Source organism: Petromyzon marinus, chromosome 4 (genome assembly GCF_048934315.1).
Source record: "Petromyzon marinus isolate PM22_M1 ecotype Great Lakes invasive population chromosome 4, UKy_Petmar_22M1.pri1.0, whole genome shotgun sequence".
Classification (NCBI taxonomy): domain Eukaryota; kingdom Metazoa; phylum Chordata; class Hyperoartia; order Petromyzontiformes; family Petromyzontidae; genus Petromyzon; species Petromyzon marinus.
In genome coordinates this window covers 18990060-19015251 of record NC_133670.1, presented here as the reverse complement: position 1 = coordinate 19015251, position 25192 = coordinate 18990060, and the positions used below count along the sequence as shown (strand labels likewise).

Here is a 25192-nt window from a genome sequence, read left to right as displayed (position 1 = left end):
GGGGGCAGTGGCTGTGTCACCCCCGTCTCGCTCGCTCCGCATTTCAAGTTCGCACACGCACGGTCCGCGCTCACTCCGGCTCCTGACGCGGACGCGCAGTCACGGGACGTGGTGGTGGTTGGTGGTGGCGTAGTAATGCACGAGGTAGGTTATAAAGCCGCTTAACATGCGACTCGAACGCACGACTCTCCGAGAGCGACTCCGCATTCCGTAGCGGCTTCCCTGCGTCGCGACCGTAAATTGGCTGGGGTGCCCCCGCTGCATCGGCTTGGGCGCATAAATCACACCGCGCTGCCGAGAGCTACATTTTTACGCAATTCTCTCGCCGGCGTCTCAGCCATGAGGGCGCTGCCACGTCTCTCTCGCGGGCAAGCGCTCCTCCTCGCCCTAATCTACTTCGAGCCCCTCTTGATCCACCCTCTCGGCGCCGGTCCGCTCTCCCCGGGGCCGCGGACCCTCGGCGCTCCGGACGTCGCTCGGCTCGCAGCCGCCGCGGGTCTCGGCTCGCGAGGCGGCGCGGCGCCTAGCCCAGCCTCCCTGCAGGAGACGACGTCGCCCGGCGCCTACGAGGGCGAGCACGACCGCCGGGCGCAGCGGGGTTGCGAGGACGCGACGGGGCGCGTTTTCCGCCTCGGGGAGCGCTTCTTCCCAGGGCACGCCTCGTGCCCGTGCGTGTGCGCCGAGGACGGGCCCGTGTGCGCGCCGCCCGAGTGCCCGCGCCTGCACCCCAAGTGCGTGCGCGTCGAGTCGGACGGCTGCTGCCAGCAGTGCAAGCAGGTTCGCAGCGGCTGCGACTTCAAGGGTGCCAAGTACGGGTCGCTGCAGGAGTTCAAGGTAACGTGCCGGGTGCGCGTTTTAATTTGGCCGCTCTTTTGACGTCGGCGACGGGGACGATTCGGCGTTTAAGGGCGCAGTCGGTGCGACGGCGCCCAGAGCCACGGGGCAGGAGGGTCACCCAGACGATCATTAGCACGGTTTGGCTACGTACGGTGCGAAAGAAGTTCAATATACATAGAAACCCACCGCGGCCGAGGAGCTCCCAATTAATTCATTGCTCCACTGCCCGCGGAAACCATTCCCGGCCACGGCTAAGATCGATCAATAGCGAGGAATACCTGAACCGGTTATGGGCGACAACTGACAGTAAATGATTATTCATTTTCCTGGTTCTTTCGGTAAAGTCACGTAGAAGGGAAACAATAAAATAATAAAAAAATTAAAACAATAATTGTATTATTAGAAGGGAAACAATACAATTATAGAATTGAGTCTGTGTGACGTGTGAGCGATGGCTAAGGCAGCAACACAAACTCGCTTGATTGATAGTGTGTGTCTGTGTGTGTCTGCGTGTGTGTGTGTCTGTGTGTGTGTGTGTCTGTGTGTGTGTGCGTGTGTGTGTGTAACGACCATTATCTGAACCGGTCGTGGGCCTCCCCTCGGTCGGCTCAGCCTCAAACGAGTACCTGGTGCAAAGTGTAAACATCCGCTACTTGGGAGACAAAGGCGGCCGGGCGTAGTGCTGGCCAACCACCCCCCTTCGCTAACAGCACTTGCCCCAACAGTCTGTTAAGGCTATACGGGGTGGGGGATCTTTGTCTTTGTTTTGTCTGTGTGAAACAGTTCGCGTACGCGCACGCGTTTGCCGACGATGAGGCAAATGCAGTTCTTGTTCGCACTGACTTGCTGCTCATCACGTTCAGGAATGGGCAAGCACGTTTTTTGCTGATCGCACGTTTTGCTAGCACAGGACGAAAGTAAGTGCCTCGTTTTTGTTGTTGGTCACGTTAACATTCATCGTGTTAGCAGCTTGCTGATGAGCACTACAAAGCAACGCCGGTTGAGGTTGTTGGCTACAGTAAAAAAGAAACATTTGACTTTTAATGTTGGTTCCCCCCCCCCCCCTCTTCAACGGGTATATTTTCCCTCTGATTTTACTGCGTTAAAATGTGATAAGCCGAAATTTAAGCCACCACATGACCTGCACATCATGGGCGACACTTTAAATCGGATGTGGGCCAGCCTTACAGGCCCGCGACAACATGAAACCGAATCACTTCGAAAGAGGCCGCAAACAAAAATGTATCCGCCACTGGTTATCGTCTCGGCCGCACTAATCAGGTAACAAGAGAGTGAATTGTTTCCACCTGGCAACAACAACAACAAACACTGCGTTTTAACTCCAGCCCACCCAGTCACTCATGTCACTGCAAGGCCCTATTTGATACTCGGTCGACGTGCGCGTTAAAGCTGCATCGTTATCTCAGATTACCATTACATTCTGATGGCAATTCATTACGAACCACCAGAACAAAGATCCCCCCGTATAGCCTGGAACAGACTTGTGGGGCAGGTGCTGTTAGCGAGTGACATGTATGAAGGCCGGCACGGCTCACGAGAGGATGGCTGGCCAATACCACGCCTGGCACCCTTTGTATCCCCAGTGGTGATGTTTTACACACCGCACCAGGTACTTATTTGAGGCTGAGTCGACCTAGGGGAGGTCCAGGACCGATCTCAGATAATCGTCACTGGTGTTGGCCGTGAGCGGGAATCGAACTCGGGTGGCCGGGTTCGTGGTGCAGCAAACTAATCGCTACACCACCGCTCCCCGCATAACGAATCACACACATATGCTTGGTTCTTTCGGTAAAGTCACGTAGAAGGGAAACAATAAAATAATAAAAATATAAACCAATACAAATTCTCACGACGTTTCGACTGCAACACAAGCAATCACATCAGGTGTGATGATGATTGCTTGTGTTGCAGTCGTGTTGCAGTCGAAACGTCGTGAGAATTTTTATTGTTTTATATTTGTATTACTTTACCGAAAGAACCAAGAACATGAATCTCTGCAGTCACGAAAACTTTAAATCAAAAAGATTATTAATTTCTTAATAACAATTTTGCATTACTCGAATACAGGCACTGCATTACTGGTTTATTAACTCGATAGGAAGAGAAGATGAAAACTCACTACCATCGTCAGTAATTCTGCTCATAAGAGGACACATGGTAGACCGACGTTTCGGGCAATACCCCTGTTCTGTTTTCTACAAACGTGTGCACCACTGCTAACACAGGCCAGAATGTGTTTGTTTACCTTATTAGGTTTACCTAAAACTCCGCTATTTGAATTAACAGTCAATGCTCTGCTGGACGAAATACTGTCCACGTCGTGTTGGTCATGCGAGTTGTGTGATCATAACCTCACCACGCTGCTCATGGCAAGTATAACATTCTCGGAATTTCTACCAAGATAGCGGCTGATATTCAATGAGAAATTAAGCCGTGCGCCAATGCAAACGCGTGCCATACCCATTTGGAAGTTACGTAACACCTCATGGGTCGGCGGCGAGTGATGTATTGATGATCATTGCAACTCCACGAGGTGAGATCTTGCATGGAGCCCCAGGCCGAGGGAGATTGACAGTTCTTTTGTGTTTCTTCCATTTGCAAATAATCGCACCGACTATTGTCACCTTCTCACCAAGCTGCTTGGCAATGGTCTTGTAGCCCATTCCAACCTTGTGTAGGTCTACAATCTTGTCCCTGACATCCTTGGAGAGCTCTTCGGTCTGGGCCATGGTGGAGAGTTTGGAATCTGATTGATTGATTGCTTCTGTGGACAAGTGTCTTTTATACAGGTAACAAGCTGAGATTAGGAGCACTCCCTTTAAGAGTGTGCTCCTAATCTCAGCTCGTTACCTGTATAAATTACACCTGGGAGCCATAAATCTTTCTGATTGAGAGGGGGTCAAATACTTATTTCCCTCATTAAAATGCAAATCAATTTATAACATTTTTAACATGCGTTTTTCTGGATTTTGTTGTTGTTATTCTGTCTCTCACTGTTCAAATAAACCTACCATTAAAATTATAGACTGATCATTTCTTTGTCAGTGGGCAAACGTACAAAATCAGCAGGGGTTCAAATACTTTTTTCCCTTACTGTATATAATCGCTGTTTTTAGAGCTTTATTGCGTGTGCATACGAGAAGAATTACAGATTTCTCTTAACTCTTTCGCCAGGGTTAAAACATTAACACCAAGTTAATGTAAAACATTAACACCAAGGTAATGTAAACCATTAACACCAAGGTGATGTAAACCATTAACAACAAGGTAATGTAAACCATTAACACCAAGGAAATATTAACACCAAGGTAATGTAAACCATTAACACTAAGGTAATGTAAACCATTAACACCAAGAAAATATTAACACCAAGGTAATGTAAACCATTAACACTAAGGTAATGTAAACCATTAACACCAAGGTAATGTAAACCATTAACACCAAGATGATGTAAACCATTAACACCAAAGTAATGTAAACCATTAACACCAAGGTAATGTAAACCATTAACACCAAGATGATGTAAACCATTAACACCAAGGTAATGTAAACCATTAACACCAAGGTAATGTAAACCATTAACATTAAGGTAATGTAAACCATTAACACCAAGGTAATGTAAACCATTAACACCAAGATGATGTAAACCATTAACACCAAGGTGATGTAAACCATTAACACCAAAGTAATGTCAACCATTAACACTAAGGTGATGTAAACCATTAACACCAAGGTAATATTAACACCAAGGTAATGTAAACCATTAACACCAAGGTAATATAAACCATTAACACCAAGATAATGTAAACCATTAACACCAAGGTAATATAAACCATTAACACTAAGGTAATGTAAACCATTAACACCAAGATAATGTAAACCATTAACACCAAAGTAATGTAAACCATTAACACCAAGGTAATGTAAACCATTAACACTAAGGTAATGTAAACCATTAACACTAAGGTAATATAAACCATTAACACTAAGGTAATGTAAACCATTAACACCAAGGTGATATTGACCATTAACACCAAGGTAATGTAAACCATTAACACCAAGGTAATGTAAACCATTAACATTAAGGTAATGTAAACCATTAACACCAAGGTAATGTGAACCATTAACACTAAGGTAATGTAAACCATTAACACCAAGGTAATGTAAACCATTAACACCAAGGTAATGTAAACCATTAACACTAAGGTGATGTAAACCATTAACACCAAGGTAATGTAAACCATTCACACTAAGGTAATGTAAACCATTAACACTAAGGTAATATAAACCATTAATACTAAGGTAATGTAAACCATTAACACTAAGGTAATGTAAACCATTAACACTAAGGTAATGCAAACCATTAACACTAAGGTAATGCGAACCATTAACACTAAGGTGATGTAAACCATTAACACTAAGGTAATGTGAACCAATAACGCCAAGGTAATGTAAACCATTAACACCAAGGTAATGTAAACCATTAACACCAAGGTAATGTAAACCATTAACACCAAGGTAATGTAAACCATTAACACTAAAGTAATGTAAACCATTAACACCAAGGTAATGTAAACCATTAACAGCAAGATAATGTAAACCATTAACCCCAAGGTAATGTAAACCATTAATACCAAGGTAATGTAAACCATTAACACTAAGGTGATATAAACCATTAACACCAAGGTAATGTAAACCATTAACACCAAGGTAATGTAAACCATTAACACCAAGGTAATGTAAACCATTAACCCCAAGGTAATGTAAACCATTAATACCAAGGTAATGTAAACCATTAACACTAAGGTAATGTAAACCATTAACACCAAGGTAATGTAAACCATTAACACTAAGGTAATGTAAACCATTAACATCAAGGTGATGTAAACCATTAACACTAAGGTAATGTAACCATTAACCCCAAGGTAATGTAAACCATTAACACCAAGGTAATGTAAACCATTAACACCAAGGTAATGTAAACCATAAACCCCAAGGTAATGTAAACCATTAACACCAAAGTAATTTAAACCATTAACACTAAGGTAATGTAAACCATTAACACTAAGGTAATGTGAACCATTAACACTGAGGTGATTTAAGCCCCTCAAGGCGTTCATGGATGGAGGATCGAGCCCCCACACCCCGCTGGTTAATATCGCTCAGGCGTGCACACCAGAGAGAGCACACGCTCCTTACACAGTCATAGAGCACGCTCCTTACACAGTCATAGAGCACGCTGCTTACACAGTCATAGAGCACGCTCCTTACACAGTCATAGAGCACTCTCCTTACACATTCATAGAGCACGCTGCTTACACAGTCATAGAGCACGCTGCTTACACAGTCATAGAGCACGCTCCTTACACAGTCATAGAGCACGCTCCTTACACAGTCATAGAGCACGCTCCTTACACAGTCATAGAGCACGCTGCTTACACAGTCATAGAGCACGCTCCTTACACAGTCATAGAGCACGCTCCTTACACACTCATAGAGCACGCCCCTTACACAGTCATAGAGCACGCTGCTTACACAGTCATAGAGCACGCTCCTTACACAGTCATAGAGCACGCTCCTTACACAGTCATAGAGCACACTCCTTACACAGTCATAGAGCACGCTCCTTACACAGTCATAGAGCACGCTGCTTACACAGTCATAGAGCACGCTGCTTACACAGTCATACAGCACGCTCCTTACACAGTCATAGAGCACGCTCCTTACACACTCATAGAGCACGCTGTTTACACAGTCATAGAGCACGCTGCTTACACAGTCATAGAGCACGCTCCTTACACAGTCATAGAGCACGCTCCTTACACACTCATAGAGCACGCTGTTTACACACTCATAGAGCACGCTGCTTACACAGTCATAGAGCACGCTGCTTACATGTGAACGATATAACACGGCTTCGGTTTTCGCGATTGTTCTCTGTAGCTCTCCAATGTGTTTTTGGGTTCTTGTTATTCTCATAATTCATTCGGTAAAGACACGTAGATAGAAAATAAAAATCAAAAATAAATAAAAAATTAAAATAGCTGCATTTTATTTGTATTTTCTATCTACGTGACTTTACCGAAATAACCAAGAATAATAATTCCTGCTGTCACAAAAGTTTCAAGTTTAAAATGTATCATAATTCCCTTTATTTACCCGGAAAAGCCTCGCTGAATATCAAAACGTATTTCTTTCTTTTTTATCAGGATGGTCCTGGCACATTGGGATATTTCATAGCCTGCTGTAGTTTCGTAGTGGGGTGCTAAGTCGCTACACTTTTCCCAACTGAGTAATTTTTCCCCACTGAGTATTTTTTCGGGTAAATTTCAAATTCTGCGCAATTCTACCGCGTGCTATTCGGCAATAATGGTCCAGCGTTCCGCTCCATGTGCTGGGAACCGAAATTAAATTCAGTAACCTGAAGAAACTCCCATCACGTGGATTGAAATGTCGGACTTCACGCCGGACAACGCTCGGTACAACCCGAAAACGCTTCGGAGAGCCACGCGTAAAATACGTTTACTTACGGCAGTCGTCGACAGAATTCATTACGCACCGGGCGAACTTCACTCGGGTCCTGGGGCTTGTGTGGTGGATTAAACCGGGGGCGTTCCCACCCCTTCCAAGACGTGTGGAAGAATCGATCGCATGCCCTCTGGAGGAAATGTCTAAGAGCGCACTCTAAATGGCAGGGTTGCACCTTTTAATCCGCATTGGAATGTTTGGCCGAGTAATTTTTGCCTCTGAAGGTTTTGCTTTGTGTGGGAGGAGACCGTGGTACTTTGAGAAAATCCACCAAGCAAGCAATGCGTGGGGGGTAACACTCGAACGTCCGTACGGAAGGATTCACGAACCCACTTGCTGTACTTACATCTCGTGGTCACGTTGCAGGCCAGCAGATGTTGGGCATTTACACACCTAGCACAATCCACAATCTTATTTCTCCAAATCAGTGGATCACAGGTGTGCACCCGGCTTCGAGACGCTCTTTTGTGAACGAGTATCCAAGTCCCAGTGCAACATTTCCACGTGCAAAGAAGAAATGTACGTAATCTGGAATATGTTACGTAATAATCAAAAATAGTACATTTTATGCGTACGCTTTCATAATTGGTTTCATTTGGGTTAGGTCGCGTCAAAAGATGTATTGTAAAACGTGGATCAAATATCCCAAATACATTCCTGCTTCAGCAGACTGGTGCGTGCTGGAGACGAATCTCTTTTTGCCGGAGAGTACATCCAGCATCGTCAGGTTATTAGCATGATCTGAGCTCGTGTCAATCCACCTCGTGTCAATTATTGGGAGTTGTTTAACCTTACTGCACCACGCTGGTCAGTATGTATGTATATTCTTTAGCACCGTACGTAGTTAACCGTGATAATTGGAGGAGCGGGGGATGGACAACAAACTTAACGCGCACAATAAACAGTTCTCGAGAAATGAGTTTTCAATCTCTATTGCAAAGTGCACAGTTCCAGTGACTTCCTAATTTCGGAAGGAAGAGCCTTCCAGACGGCTGCAGAAGCACATCTGAAAGCGCGATGCATTGTCAATCTTTGTTCGATGACTAGCCAAAAGCCGCTGCTTGCAAGGATCACCGGAGTTTGCGTGATGGTTTATGCTCGTTGAGATGAGCAAGGTATTGTGGTTCATTTGTGGAAAGCACTTTGTGTGTAATGAGTGGCAAGCACAGTGCAGGACTTGTTCAGATATCACCCGCCACTCATGTTAGCTGTGGCACCGGGTTCATGGCGCAAGTGCGCGGACCACTGCGTCGCCGATTCTCCCACCAGAGCAATTTATTAAAACTGAGCTGAACCGATAACCCCAGCTCAGACAGATCAGTGGCCTCCTGGAAATATCACTTCCCTCATGCGTGCGACTCTTCCCCGTGCAATCACATTGAAGCCGCATCGCTCACGCACGCACGGTTTGTTCCAGCACAAAGGGGCAACATCTGTTCACCAATAGCGCAAAGGACGCGGTGCACTGAACAAACGAAAGAAATGTCCTGGGTGTGATGAATGCAAAAACGATATCCGTTTCCCACTCCCTTAGCCGGGTACTTGCACGCTGCCCGTGGGGTTTAATGGTAAGTTGGCCGAACTTGCAATCCAGGGGTCACTGGTTCCGTTCGACCTCCTGGCGTGGCGGTGAAACAAAGGAGGGGGGAGGCTCTTAAATCCGACAGCCTCTGTCCACCCAGATAGTGTAAAAGGATAGACCTCAGGTAGTCGATTGGTAAGTCGCGTGTGGTGGGGTAAAATGTGGGTACGTCCACCTCTTCCAGTGCATCTGGTCAGCGTAGAAGATTCGGCCAAAATGGAGCTCTCTCTAAGGGAGGCTCTTCCACCAACAGTGGTGTAAGCAAGCAATTGCAGGGCTGCACCCTTTTACCGGACTGCTCAGCCGCGTTATCCCTTACATACGCACTGACCCCCCCGCCCCACCCCCCCCCCCCCCCTCAGTGAGTGAACGTCGTTTGCCTCTCTTTGTGTTTTTTTGCTTTTTCGCCCACTCCGTTGTTTTCATCTCCCGAAGTCAGAGCGCCGCACGCCACGAGCCTGTGGTTACCCGCGGGTAATGCGATTTCAAGCCTCTGCGACGACAGCTCTGGGCATAACCCTGGGCTCGAGAGGATGATGCCACGATCCATCACTTCACCCTGAGATCGAGCTCGGTCGCAATTCCTACTTCATCCCGCACATCCCTCTTGGCCCTCTCCGGCACAACCCGCAAATCCTTCTCGATCATCCGGTCCACCTACCATCCCTTCCCGTTCCAATCGTCCCTCTGCAACAAGCTTCTTGCGTAACACTGCTATCATGCTCTTGTCACTTTTCCGTCCACCTCCCAACCCTCCCGTCCTTCCTATGTCTTACATTTTCTTACCCTTCTCATCCCTCCCATCCCTCTCAACCTTCCCACCAATCCCATCTCTCCCATTCCTGCCGTCCGCCTCACTCACATCCCTCCCTTTCATTTCCAACACACTCGTTCTTCTTAAGTACTCCCATCCTCATCCGGTCACCTCCGATCACTCTCATTCTTCTCATCCATCCCGTCTCTCCCATCCCAACCATTCTCTTCTCATCCACTTACCATCCCCGACGTCCCTGCCCATACATCCCATCCTCGACACCTCTCTCCTCCCCCCAATCCATTTAATTAATCTCACCCCTCCCATCCATTTACCACCCGACTCACATCCCTGCCATTTTTCCCGAACCCCTCCAACCCTTTTTATTTTATTTTTTAATCCTCCCCGTCCCTCGCTTTCCTCACGTTTCAATCCCTTCCTCATTCCCTTCCTTCCACTTCCCCACCCCCGCCCACGGCAGCTGTCCCCATGCGAGCGGTGCCGCTGCGAGGCGGACGGGGAGGTGACGTGCGTGGTCTCGGACTGCCCGCTGCCCGAGTGCGTGGACCCCGTCTACGAGCCCAAGCAGTGCTGTCCCGTCTGCAAACACGGTACCGCCTTGGCCGCTCTGAGCCCCTTCCCGCTGCGTGGGGCAGGCCGGCTCTCAGCCCCTGTCCCGATGTCGTACTCACTCTGTGCTGTCGGTGTCGTTCACGGGAAGCGGCCTCCATTCAGAAACCGAGAACGACGCACGAGCCCACGTGCTCAAGAATAGCCCGTTGGAACGTGATATGACAGAACGACGTTTTAGAACCCCTTAAAGTGACCTTTCTATCTGCACACTGGGGGGGGGGGGCGGGGGGCGGCGCCTTGGGGGCACCGTCAAAGCAGGAAATGAGCCAAATTAAGTGGAACCTGAAAGTTAATGTGATGTCTTTTGTGCAGCCATTTCTACAGGCATTGGTGACTGGGCTGAGACTATCAGCCTACTCCACTTGATAACTCTATTTCATCATACATTAGAAGCCAGGGTGTCAGCTGTGCCGTTGCCATGTCTGTGACCTCTGAGCCACCTCTTGGAGTTCCCAGATGCCAGAGGGACCCTTAATGATCATTGTCATTGTGTGTAAACCCTCATCATTGGGCAGTGCTCATCTATGTTGGCAATCTTGAGCCAGTGGTGGATTTTCCGCATTTTCTATGCCAGAGAGATTTTTTTTTTACATAACAGCCGCTCGTTCCATCTTAATGGGAGCCGTCTGAAATGACGGGGCAGGCCACAAAGGTAGCACGGCGAGCCTTGTCTTCTAGAGGCGCACCCAGGCGGCGTGGCGCGCGCTGTCCGGCGACAGCTTGAAGCTGCTTCAAGTAGAACATCGCAGGTAGGCGCCCCCATTGTATATTGAACGGGTTAAAGGTATGAAAGCTGACGTCAGAGTAGAGTACCACAATGAGGCGTTTGAACTCAACTATAAAGACGACTTACTCATTAGCGAATTTTCACATTCGTGTCGGACAGCCCGGGACACACCGTCTATGCGAGTTACGTATCTTCAAGGAGGAAAAAAAAATGTGAGGGGGAGAGGGGGTTACTCTGGTTTGATCTCTGCAAGGGGCCCTCTGGGTGAGGAGGTGAGCATGTCCGAGAACGCTTTCCTTCCCCGCACTCAGCGGGCTTCCTCGCTCATCCCCCCCACCACCCCTCCCACCAACTCCACCGCGCTCTTCAAAAAATTCGTCATCTGCTTAAGAGTCGTCGGTCCTCCACCCGCCCCCCGCCTCCCCCCTCCCCGTAATGGGGCCCCACAAATAACGACCCCCAGCAACCCAGCAACCAATCACATCCCTCCGGCGCTGCCCCGCGGTGAGTGGACGCGTGTGGACATCTAATTTGGGTTTAATTGGTCAAAAAGTGCGATACACCGCGCTGCATTGTGAGCGAGTCCGTGCGCCCCGAGTACTCTTGCGTGCCTGCAGCCACGGGGAGTGGTAGCGTAGCGGTTAGCGCGCTGCGCTACGACTCCAGCGAACCACGGAAATACACCGCTTGCAAAACGGTGCATTAACTTTCGATTCCCGCTCACGACCGATATCGGTGACGATTTTCTCAACCGGGTTCTGGGCCTCGTCAAGGCACTTTGGCGGAGTGTGTGTGTCTAAACATCGCCACTGGGGAAACAAAGGCGGTCGGACGTTGGTGCTGGTCACCCACCCGTTCCGACCTTCACGAGTGTTCGCTTATCCAAGGGAGACCTCGGTCTACACAGACGCAGCGATAAACGCCGCACAGCATTCCAATGCTGGAACCAAACAGCGGAGGAAACACAGACAAAAAAAAAGCAAGCGTTGAAAATTTAAACGTCAAAACGTGATCATCGATATTGTATAATAGCACGGAGAAAAAGGGAGAGCCAAAACACGTGTGTATGAAATATAGGCACGTGTATGACAGTAAAGGTCAGGACATATTATTTGAAATTGTTATGCCCTTTATCCGGGAAAGCTCCAACTGAGACAATCTTGCAGGAGGGCCTTGCTGCATTTGACATTTTTGACCAATTCAATTAATTCGTGTTTGGCGGGAAGTTACACACGAGGGTGTAACATTCAAAGCTTTGTGCAGATGGATTCAATAATCCAATGCAGTACTACCAGTTCCTGGCCACCTCACAATCCAAGCCCTACAATATTTTGTATCAACCATGCAGTCTCTTATCCGATTACTTACCAGGCTCTATCCGGCTTAGCTTCAAAGATCTGAAGATATAAGCAGCATTCAAGGGGATTTGCAAAGGCTACAAAGCTTTCAAACTGTTCAAAGTGTGTATGCATTCACTCTATCCCCATCGGGGGGGGGGGGGGGGGTCTATAACTCCCCTAATTGGCCACGTAGGTAAACAAACCAAAACAAAAAAGGATTACCTGAAAATGCTCTACTGACAGTGATCCGTTGCCTTCCACACTGCTAATGAAATACTTCTCTAGGCAAAACGCACAAAGTGTTGGAAAGTGTTAACGTAATCCACGGGTATGAATTATATTTAAAATCAATTTGTCAACGATTGTTTCTCCCTCCTCTCTCCTCCTCCTCCTCCTCCTCTCTCTCTAATATACGCGCAACCCGCACGCAGGACCAAACTGCCTGGCCGGCTCGAACGTCATCCCCGCGGGTCGAGAGGTCAAAGTGGACGAATGCACCACCTGCAACTGCAACTTCGACGGCGACTGGTACAAGACGGACCGCCAGGCCACCTGCATCCATGACTGCTGACGAGCGGTGGTGGGTGGTTCGGCGGTGGGCGCCAGGGGTGGTCATCATTTCCTCCCGTGTGGATGGACTCTACGTCCGTCCCAGAGCCGTGGCTAGACATTCCGGCAGCTGCTGGCGCCAGCACCGCCACAGCCGCAAAAAAAAAATTGTTGAGCCACCAAGCCGCCGCTGCTCGCTTCGTTCTCCTACGATTCGGCTACGCATACGTGCGGCGCCAGCCCCCAGCACGCCCCACTCCAGAAGGCCACCCCACCCGTCTCCCTCCCCCCAAAAAGCCACCCTTTCCCCTCCCTTCCTGCTGCAGCACTGCGTCCATGCTTCATCCATCCCCGCCCCTCCACTCTCCGCTCATCCGTGATGGCAGGAGGCCAACGCAAAAGCGTCACGCGGAGACACATCCCTGCCGTGAAAAAGAGCTTCATAGCTCATCGTAATTCCTCCAGTCTAGATACAGATTCTGATTTTGACATTCGGGTGAGTGCGATAGAGAGACAGGGGAATGCATAAGCAGCATTCCACGCATATGTTGATTATTTGTTAGACATTCTATTGCAGTGTTGTGGAGCTGACAACTCAAGCTATAACATCAGCATAACGTGTAAGCGACCAATACACTTTTATTTGATTTGATATGGTTTCTGTAACCCTGGCTTGATGAGTCAGAGCGGCCGCTTGACTTGCAACACTGGCTGGCATGTTCGTAAAAGCGACAGGGCGAGGAGGTGATCTTTCCCATTAGAATCACAAGAAGACAGTGTCATCCGTATCGTCTACGTGTCCTGTTTCATCAGGGCTTCATTTCTCACTCGATATTTTCCGGAACGCAGCTAGGCTGCCTTGGAGCAGGAATCATCAGCATAAGGTACTAACTACCACTAGATTTCAAGGTGCAACTATCCATAGAAATGCTATGTTATTGAACCTCTCATTCCTATAATTGTATGAGGACATGATAAGTATCATGAGAACAAAATAAGGTAACATGGATGTGGCGTGCCAACATAATTCACTGAACAGCGTTCTGGACTATCGTCCACTCCATCACAATTTCATGAATTGTGACTATGTATTTAGAATTCAGATATCTAATTATTTAAGTTGTCAGTTACTGTAACGATTATGGCTTTGATCACTCGACTAATCTGATAACAAAACAATATAGTTAGTTGGGAAAAATCATTACCGCTGTTCGCATGTGTGCCGCTGGACGGGAGGTAATATTCTGGCCTTGGTGACGCCATTGGCATCATCGGCCACGTTGTCACACTGGGCGTGGCTTTCTGGGGAGATTATTGTCCAAGTACAATAATCAATTAGCAAGAGTGTTCGATAATAATATGTCGTTTGATTAACCGACTAATCGCCCCACCTCGAAATAATTCAATAACCAGCTATTTTGTAATGTCGTGGTGCATGTAGCAGGCACTAGTGGCTGGAGGGTCCTCACGCGAACCCAGTAAACACAAAATTAGGAACTTAAAAAACATCGATCATTGCACACGCGACTCCAACCACGCATGTATCGCGAGAATGCATACAATCGATGTGAATCGATTACATGAAGCACTACAGCCCCTGTAAAATAACCTACGCGAATGCTTCCACGCAGCCCGTTTGTGATCCTCAGGCGCTCGCATGGCGTAGCAAGAGCCGACACAAGTGGCATACCTGTCGAGGAGTGTGCAGGCGGTGCAACTGCACCGGGGTCCACAGGCCATGAGGGGCTCAGGCACCGGGCTACGAAATGAAGGGACGAGATTTTGGGACTCGGGAGTTTGCGGTGTTGGGTGCGTAAATAATTCCTAGGACCAGGCGGCGCCCAGTTCAATCGCGCGACGCCACAAGCAGCGAGTGTATCCATACATACTCTTTGGTTCATAGTGATTTTTTGTTATTTTATTTTCACCTACGTGACTTTACCCAATAGAACCAAAGAGTATGGATCCTAGCAGTCACGAAAGCTTTAAATCTAGAATTGTATCCATACACTTATCGGGCTCCGTGCACAGCCTGCGCGTAACAATTTCAATACGGTTCAGGTATCTTTTCTCCTTAAAAGCAGTGGTGGATACGGGGAAGTTGAGGGCCACAGAGCTCAAGCCAAACCACCACCCCGTGACACCAATTCGAGGCTGCCAGCGAGCTGCGAGCGCTCGGAAACATTTAACTTTTGGGATTTAATTACTGCAGTGGCAAGACAAGCCCCCCCCCCCTCTCTCTCTTATCCCGAATGACGGGAAGCACCGCACCATAGCACTTACGAGGGCATTGGCATGGGTGAAACGTCGTGGACGGGAGGTCTCATTGGGCGGGGGAGAAGAGGGGACAGGTGTCTTCGTCCAGGCACCTCTCCACCGACCTTGCTTCTTAAGAGGCACGTGTGTGTGTGTGTGCAGCTCTCCTATAAGTTTTTAGGGGCTCTATCCGCGTGTTTGTTTTTTCTTTCCGGCGGCACGATGTCCGACGTTTCGCTCCATGTGCCGTGAGTTTCAGCTGCCACAGCGGCGAGTGCACAAAAATGTTTAGTGGGCTTGAGCTTCCCGGTGCGTGGAGCGAAACGTCGGACGTCATGCCGAGCAGCACGTGGCGGAACCGAAAAACACATCGGAGAGCGACACGGGACAACCGCCAGAGCCTCAATGTGTTTGTCCGTGCCCTTTGCTTCCACGTGGACACGCGAATGATTCCCCTTTCCATCCGTGACCCACTCCTGGATGCAGTTCCCCGTAGAACCACTCAAGAGCAAGATTGATTCCCAGTAACTTCTCAATCCACTGCTGGATGAGGGCCTCCCCCAAACCCTGCCGTTGGTCGTACTTCACCACGCTGGCCGATGCGCGTTGGTGAACGGGAGAACGGCAGAATCGCGTGCTGCTGACCTCTGATGTTAGCCGTGAGCGGAATTCGAACTCATGTCGCCGGGTTCATAGCACGGTGCATTAGTCGCTGGCTGCCTCACCACACTCGCACATTTCGTTAAACAAGTCGGAATACTCGCCGGTCGATCTCGTTGTCTTAATGCACCGAGCACTGCTGAGGAGAATCATGAAAAGTCGAAACCGGCCCCGGGGGTTTCCCGTTGAAACAAATGTAAGTGGGAAGCATTGCCTGAAAACCCCGACGGGCGATACATTAGATAACCTTATTTTAAGTTACACGTGCTTGTTGGCTTTTTGAAGGGTCTGGTCCTGTAAGGTCATATCAGCCCCTTCGTGTTTGCCAGCCACCGATCCAGCGTGCGTTGAAGGGGTTCTTCGTCGACCAAACAGTACCGGATTATCCTAGTAGCACAAGTAGCTACATATGTAGTAGCTACGGACCCCGCACTTTCAAGGGCCCCCGCGCTAAACGCTTTCAAGCTATCAATTCCGGTTCAGTGATTCTGCACTTGCTCTTTTACTATAGTACTATACTGCAGTGACGTGGGGTGAAGTCAATGGCTGGGGAGGCACTGGCTAGTGTCAGAGCCAGATTCACACACGGAGGGGGGCGTGACCTCACGGTGACCTCACTGAGGGGGGCGTGTTAGACACGTCCCCCTCAGTGAGGCAGATGTGATAGCTGCCTCCCCTGGTGCTTTTTCATTGCAGTTTCATGACGAGACCAGCGAGGCTAAATATCTTTATACACATACGTGAAATAAGTTACCTGGAGTATGGAAGGCGAGGAAATGAAATGAAGGGGTCTACAAACATTACATTGGTGACACACTGAGATAGTAACAGGCACGCGCTGATTGCCCGCGCTCCATCCAGTTACTGAGGGGTTGCGCAATCAGAGGGGAGGCTGAGCTCGTCGCTGCCTCACCTCCCGTCTCTTCCTGTGTTTGCAGCGGAGCTCCGCAAATTTGGCGATTTTGACTATAAAATTATTGGAATTGTATAGATATTACATTTATAACACAGATCAGTGGAAAAATCTTAATATTTATTTCATTTTATTATTCTTTTTGTAACAGCTATTTTCATTGGAGTATGACGGGTGAGGCTCTGCCTCTCCTGCCTCCCCTGACCGCACGTCCCTGCTATACTGCCTTCAACTTGTAGGAACGACTGGGTGTTTAAGGTTACCGATTTGTCGTATTATCTGGCTGTATAGCAAATAAAAAAATACATTTGCTTTACTGTGCAAGTGAATTTGTTTTTAATATTTGTTTTTTTTTATTTAGGGCCCCTTTATAACATATGCTACAGGCCTCGCACTAGCTTAATCTGGCACTGCGACCAAGGGAAATATTTATCCATGTAGTGCATAAGCCTCACACTGTGAGATCAGGGGGCCACAGGGGGTCAAACGGGACTTTTTTCTCTGTGGGCTGGGCTCTGTTGGGACGGCGCTCGCAGGGAGATCTTTCAAAAGGTTAATCTTTAGGAAACCGTGCATAGTGATCTATAACATCCCCCTATAGGCCAATTCCGGTTTTTTTATTATAAGCACATTATCACGAGCGAAGTTGGGCATCTTAATGAGCTCGCCTAGATAATTAAACGCGCTAATGACAGCCGACCTTCTTTGAAGGCAATAGCTCGGATTTCTGTAAAGATAGCACTTGGCGAAAAGCAGCGCTCTTAAGAGAGAAGTGTCTTCACTAAAGAGAAATGTGATGCTGCATTGGTAGTGGTGCCTAAGGTATAAATAACAAACACAAAAAAAACCTCAGCACATTCGTCGATAAACACTTCCCTGAAAGGAATACGTATATAATAAGCGACGTTTCGGTCAATGGGCCTTCTAAATCTTTCTGATATCAAGAAAGACCATTGCACGGAACATCGCTTATTATATTTGTGTGTAGCGCATTGCGCTACTAAACCAGACACCCGAGTTCGATTCCCACTTTTGACGAGGACCAGGGATGATTATCTGGACCGGTACTGAGCCTCCCCTAAGTCGACTCAGCCTCAACTAAGTACCTGGTGCGGCCGAACGTGGTGCTGGGCACCTACCTCCTTGTGTTCTGTGCCGGCCTTCATAGGTGTTCGCTAACAGCACTAGCCCCAATAGTCTGTCAAGGCTATACGGGGGATATTTTTCTTTGTTTTATATATTTCCTTTTTTAGGGGCAAATATTATTGAGTTGTTGTCTTGAGAGAGCGCACGCGGATGCTGTAATGAGATTTACCAAGTGTCATTCAGGTGAGCACCACCTTTGTTACGGTGCAGAAAGTCGAGCCCCTAGATCATGGTAAATAAAGAGAGCGCGCCCTGTACGTCATCTTTTTACGAAGATGCCTCGGATGCCCCGTGCTGCAGTGGCAATTTGTTTGCTAGTTTTACCTCTCTACAATTATAGATTCAAATGACGCTGCTGCCGGCAGGCGTGGAGGAGTAGACCAAAATACCCGATAGCTATGCTATCAGGTAGACTCTAAAGCAGGGGTGGGGAAAAAAATTTTGACACGCGGGCCACAATGGGTTCTAAAATTTGACAGAGGGGCCGGGCCAGGAACAGATGGATGGAGTGTTTGTGTGAACTAATATAAATGACGTGTAAAAATCATTACATGAAAGGATTTGGCCTTTAACAGGTAGCAAAGTTTTTTATTTGCAAGGCAGTTTAACAAATTGCACGAACATGAACAATACAAAAACATGTCGTAACGTGACTGATCAAACATCATGGAAACATCTGAGGCCTGCGCCCAAACCAATGACCTCACTTGAACTTCTTCATTGTCTACATTAACAGGTTGGAGCAGCCACGCAGGCTGTGTGTCGGAGATTTGGCTCCAACCTCGCTGCAGCAACACATCTTCACTTTCAGTTTCAGTGGGAACAGTGTTGTTGATCTTCCATTTTTGCCAGTGCATCCAAGTCTGGAGTTAGTTTGGTTGTGGCAATTGTCAGGATAGATCTGAGGTGCTGATCCGTTAACTTTGATCTGTGACGGGCTTTGTTGGCGTTCATGACGCTGAATGTCTTCTCACACACATAAGTCGAGCCAAACAAAGTCAGCATCTTCTGTGCAGTCCTCCGGAGGTTTGGAAACGTGGCTCTGTTAAGTGAAGCATAGAAGTCATTCAGTTTAACAGAGTTGACCTTCTCCTTTAGGATGGAGTCAGACTGAAGATTATCAGTTCCAACTGCAGCTCCTGTGGTGCCGTTTCAGAGTCTTGTGACAGGGGACAGGACACCAGCTGAAGTGACTGTTCAATGTTTTCGAAATCAGAGAACCTACGGCAGAATTCTCCGTGCAGGTCCTCAAGTGATTTGCTGTATTTTTTTGCGTTTCGCGGTGCCTCTTCCTGCATGGCAAGTGTGGGGGAAATGAGCGAAAGATTTGTTCGCAATTTGTCTGGAGAACAAAGTGAGCTTGGATTTGAAGGCTTTCACGTGTTTGTACATGTCGTGAACAAACTGATCTTTCCCCTTGCAGTTTCACATTCAGCTCATTCATGTGTGAAAATATGTCCACAGCAAACGCAAAGTCACTAAAGCCAGTTCTTGTCGCTTAGCTCAGGGAATTCGTCAGATTTTCCCATCAACTCCAAAAATGCGATGATGTCCTCTTTCAGCTCCCACACTCGTTGTAACACTTTCCCCAAACCTAACCAGCAGACACGAGAGTGGTACAGCAAGTCCTGATGATCCGCATCAGTTTCCTCCAGGAACGTAATAAACTGACGGTGCTGAAGTCCCCTTGCTCGTATAAAGGTAACAAGTTTTACGGCTGAATTCACGACGTGATTAAGCTGCAATACAGACTTACACAGGGATTCCTGATGGATGATGCAGTGAAGGAAAATAAGATCCTGGTCAGGGTCTTCCTCTTTCACTTTATTCTGGATTCTTTTCAGAAGCCCAACATTTTTTCCAGTTAAATTTGGCGATCAATCCGTTGTGACATTGACAAGTTTACTCCAAGGTAGCTTCATTATTTCGATGACAGCAGACACCTGGTTATACAAGCCCTCTCCCCGCGTTGTTCCTTTCAGGGACTCCATGGTCAAAAACTTCTCTGTTATCGCAAAACTGTCGTCAACGCCTCGGATAAAAATGAGGAGCTGAGCAGTGTCTTTTACGTCCGTACTTTCATCCAGTGCTAGTGAATATAACTCAAAGGAATCAGACTTTTTGTTTAATTGGCCGGCTATATTTTCATCAATCAGTTCCACACATGCGAGTCACAGTCCTGCGTGATAAACTGACTTTTTCAAATTTGCTTTTGATCTCCGGACACAAGATGTCTGCTGTCTGTACCGTGCATTCTTTAACAAACTTGCCTTCGGAGAAAGGCTTGCTAGCCTTTGCTATTTCGAATGCCACCAAAAAACTTGCCTTGGTAGCTGACTCTTGAATTGCAGTTTGTCGGTGAAAAAAATGTTGCTGAGTCTGTAAATTAGCCGCCAACCTCTGAGCCATAGCCGCCTGTTCTTGCGTTGACTGCTTGATAGCGTAGTTAGCATGCTTCGTAGCAAAGTGACGACTGATGTTGTACTCCTTGAAAACTGCGACAGTTTCTCGGCATATCAGGCATACAGCCTTCGATTGGACTTCAGTGAAAAAGTATTTTGTTGTCCACTCCGTGTTAAACACTCGGCATTCATTGTCCACTTTTCGTTTCCTTGATCGGCTTATTTTGCAGAAGGGCTCACAGGGCAAAGCGAACAAGTGAAGGGAGCCCGTATCTAACTCAGCAATGTAAACAAACCCTGAAAATGGCGCTGACAGCCCACAATGCATTGCGAGATCATGTGCCCTTTCGAGCCCTATACACCACACTCCCAGTCAAAGTGCGCCATCTAATGGAAAAATGGGGGCATTACAGGAGAAAGGTAAAATTTAATTTAATAATATTTGGACAAGTTCGGCGGGCCGGATTAAAAAGCCCCGGGGGCTGTACTTTGCCCATGTCTGCTCTAGGGCTTGAACTCCCTCTGTAGAGTTCCATCAAGTGGAGGCCCATATCCACGGCCAGTAGGGTGACCAAGCAATTGCTGGGTTGCACCTTTGCCTTTATGGGTATAAAAATATTTCAAACGAGGACTCTCGCACATGAATAGAAACACAGAAAACAAAACGTGGTTGTGTGTATACGTCGGCGAGGAAATGCATTTACTTCTTGTGCACGTACTCAGTCAACGTTCGCTCTGTCATTTATTTCGTAATGCAAGTCAAAAAGGGGCAGCATTCACATCGCTTGCCGATAAACACTGCGGCAAACATACAAAACAGGGTGGTTCCACGCAGGACAATGAGCTCATCTTGGGGGTAGTTGTTGGGGTTGAGCATTTGCTGTTATCAAACAGCAAATAATCAGAATCCTAAATTTTGATTTAAAGCTTTCGTGACTGCAGTAATTCATATTCTTAGTTTTTTCGGTAAAGTCACGTTGAAGAGAAACAACAAAATAACAAAATATATAAAACAATAAAAAATTCTCACGACGTTTCGACCATAACTCAAACGGTCATCATCAGGTGTGTCGGTTTGCATTATGATGATGACCGTTTGAGTTATGGTCGAAACGTCGTGAGAATTTTTTATTGTTTTATATATTTTGTTATTTTGTTGTTTCTCTTCAACGTGACTTTACCGAAAAAACTAAGAATAATAATCAGAATCCTGTTCTGTCTCCACGTGTAAATAAAAATGTTTTAGTCCCTCGCCCTATTCGCTTTCCAGACAAATATTATTCGTCCGCATTTGTTTTAAGCAAGCAAAACTCTGGGCCGGTTTCGACATTCTGGGTCTCATCAGTTGAATCGCACTTCTTGCTGGGTTACCAGACGTCATTGTCAAGAGGACTCCATCTAAACGATGGCGCAAACAAAACAACGTTATATACACGCACGTTGCGATGTTGTGGAGCACCATGGAGAAAACAAAAAGAGGTAAACCCACATTCTGTGTCTATACGTAAAAATAACGAATAAGTTTAGTCCATCAGTTTATTGGCTTTTCAGACCAAATATTACCCGGCTTGTGTGAATGTTTTTTGGCAGCCCTTTTCAGGCACCAAAGCCGCATTCGCCTCATACGGGAATCGAGCAATGCTGTAATAATTTCAGATTAGTGGCATTGTTTGGCATTTAAATTGAACATCTGGAATACTACGAAGATAGAAAGCACGAATTGCCGCCTTCTAAATGAATGTGATCGACTGAAAAGCACCGACTTATTTCTAGATCGGAGAATCGGTGGCGCCGTGGTTAGGGCTCTGTGCGATCATCCCGGTGACCTAAGTTCGATTCCTTCCCAGCCACGGCTAATACCAGAAGCGAGTGATGGCTGAACCGATCACCACGTGTCCCCTTCTTCAGCAACCCGCACCGACCAGCATGGTGAAGTATGGTCAATGAACCCCCGAGACTCCATGACCGGCGTGGGAAACCCATCATCCAGCAGTGGATTGACAGAGGCCTGTGCTTTACACAGATACACCGCGGGTGGCCAATCGGGATTTTTTGGCAATTTTTACGATCGAGAAAAGACGACACTTATGGACATGTGTTTAAACGAGTGTTTATTTCCCATTTGTAAGTACAACAGATTCTTTAATATGAGCAGAAGTGACTATTGAAAAGCACAGCTGCAGGTGAGGACCAATTCCTCACCTGTTCCAACATTCCCACTGCACATCGGACAACGGTTAGCGCGCTTAGCTGCGTACGGTGTGAAAGAAGTTCAACATGCGTACATATACATACATCACGACGGCAGTGGTCTACGTGACGGGCGTTAACATTTCCTTGCCGCGTCGAGGATTGCTTCCCATTGCCATAAAGAGAATTATGCATACCGTACACAGGCCAATTGCATCATGCAGATCGTTAAGGAATGCAAGTATGGGGACTTGGGCAGGGCAACGTCGCTGGAAGAAGAGATGCTGGGCAGATGTGAAAAAGAGCTTTAAAGCTCATCGGTTTCCTCCAGTGTAGTTAAATATTCTGATTCTGACCGCCAACGGGGGCGACGGGCAAGAACAACGACGGAGTGGCAGGCAATGAATGGAGCGCGGCCGTAGGAGAGGGAGCGAGTCAGTGGCCTCCTGTGATGGTGCTCGGCGGAGTTTTACATCACAGGAGCGTGTGAGGTGTCAGCGGCTGTTTCGGGAGTGCCCACGTCAGCAGTGGATTCACCGTGGCTGATAGTGATGATGATTCTGGTGGTGGCGATGATGATGGTGGTGGTGGTGGTGATGATGGCGGTGGATTGTTAGCGAACGCTTGCTGTGTGTAGCGACAGTTCGTCATTGCTGCACCGGGTTCGGTTTGCCCCGTGGCTTAAGTATAAGCGCTGACCAGTGTGACTATGTAAAAACATACGCCACTGTAGGACATACTACCGTACGCTCCGGTCGATAAGACGCAGCCCCTTTGTATCCTAAATCAAGAGATGGGGGTGCGTCTTATAATCTGGAAGGTGTGTGCGTGTTCGTGACCAGATCCGTATGACTTTCTTGGCATCGGGCACGAGTCTTTTGGACGCGTCTCTTAATGTCCGGAGGGTCGTCTCATAATCTGGCATTCCCCGAGTGAACCGAAACGCGTGCACGCGTGCAGTGCCGACGCCACGTGGACAACTACTGCACTAACTGTGATGCACAACATTGATTCGCCTGCAACTAAAAATGTAACTCGTAGTTTTACATTACACGGTACTTTCAAACGGCATAGGAACCGCTGTATATAGAGGCATAAAAGAGATGCGTTATCTATAAAGTATATACCTACAGTATATTGTACATTACACATGTAGGCTTAATTATATTTAGCCAACGTGAACAGTGGTGTACGTATCCTTTTTCCAATAAAGTCTGTCCCACTCTTATAAATAGCTCGTGTGATATGTAACGGCATCCACCGAGCGCTTTGTGGTCGATTCAAAATCGTGCAGAGTCCAGCTTTACAGCTGTACAGGTGAGCAGGTGCACATGTGTAAGAGAGTACATGTGTAATGGTGTGCAGTATATACTACCTTCATTATCTTGAGCCAACGTGAACAGTGGTGCAGGTGAACATGTGTTCAAGTGAGTAGGTCCGCAGGTAAGGAGGCGTACATGTGTGCAGGTGGGTGGACACTACTTGGCTGGTACTACAGTTCGCGGTTTTGCTCAATAGTTATATGAGTTATATATGATCTATGAAAATTTAAGAATATGTTTTACCCTTTCTGGCAATAAAACAGCAGGTGTTAAGATGTTCAAACACCAAATATAAACATTTTGCAAGGAATCAAGTTCGCATAAACCACACAGTACTTGTGGTGACCATGCAAACAAAGATGCTCTGATAATATCTATGGCATTGTCTTTGAAACTGATTGGCCTACACCAGAGAGAGCCTTCTTTAGGGCCTCGTCTCACCACCAGTGTCAGTCCAGAGAACGCCAAAAGGCGAACGGTAACAAAGACAACGCCACTATCAGAGCATTTATAGATCGAGGTGAGCAGCTACAAAATGGGACATTTTTTGCCAGTAAAATTCAATTCAACAAAACAGCAAAGCGAAAGTTACATTAAATGCCTTATACCAGTACATTATTTGCCAATGTTCTTTTTTTTTTAACGGGCCGTAGGCGCAGCCGAACTGCACAATCAACCCCTGCAACACAACAGCTCAGATTGTCGGAATATTCATCGAATAATTTGGTGATGCTCCCTTGGCAGTGATGCACAAAGAAGCACAATTAACTACACTAAACTGAGGACAGTCGTCAACAATACTGCCATAAAATAAATACTGTGTATATAATTGGCGAGCATTCAGGAAATGGCCCTTCTTTATAGCCCAACATTTTTTTGTGTCGGAGATGGTTGGGTTCCTCGTCTGAAACCCGCTTGCGATTCCCGCCTTAGAGAAAAAAACCCCGCACAGGTGTGTGCGTATACGACCAAAATCACACGTGATGCGCCTGATCTCGTAAGGTAAGCCGGCTTTTTGGCCTGGATAGTGCTTGGATAGGCGACTACCAGCACACAGCACGTAGAGAGGCCAGAGAGATAGGCAACATACTTCTCTGGCGCAATTCACTTTACCTCTCTGGCTGTGAAGAAGGGCCATTGCCTGAAACGTCGCCTATTATACATGTGTTTATTTTTAAGGCAGTATTATTGGTCAATGTATTGAGTTCCTTTTGTTATTTGTGCACCCCTGCCAACGCAGTACTATCAGCAAACAGCTGCAGCCCTGCAATTGCTTGCTCACGCCACTGCTGGTGAAAACACATTCCTGCGGAGGGAGCTGGTAGGAACGTT

The 25192-nt window shown here is 47.3% G+C and overlaps 1 protein-coding gene across 1 annotated transcript; it reads left to right on the top strand.

Moving 5' to 3' along the window:
* Positions 1-23770, top strand: LOC116938538 (von Willebrand factor C domain-containing protein 2-like). Its single transcript, XM_032945740.2, has 3 exons — positions 1-834; positions 10204-10333; positions 12854-23770. The coding sequence occupies exons 1-3, from the start codon at positions 340-342 to the stop codon at positions 12991-12993; spliced, it is 765 nt and encodes a 254-aa protein (XP_032801631.2). The 5' UTR covers positions 1-339; the 3' UTR covers positions 12994-23770.
* The last annotated feature ends 1422 nt before the right edge of the window (positions 23771-25192 follow it).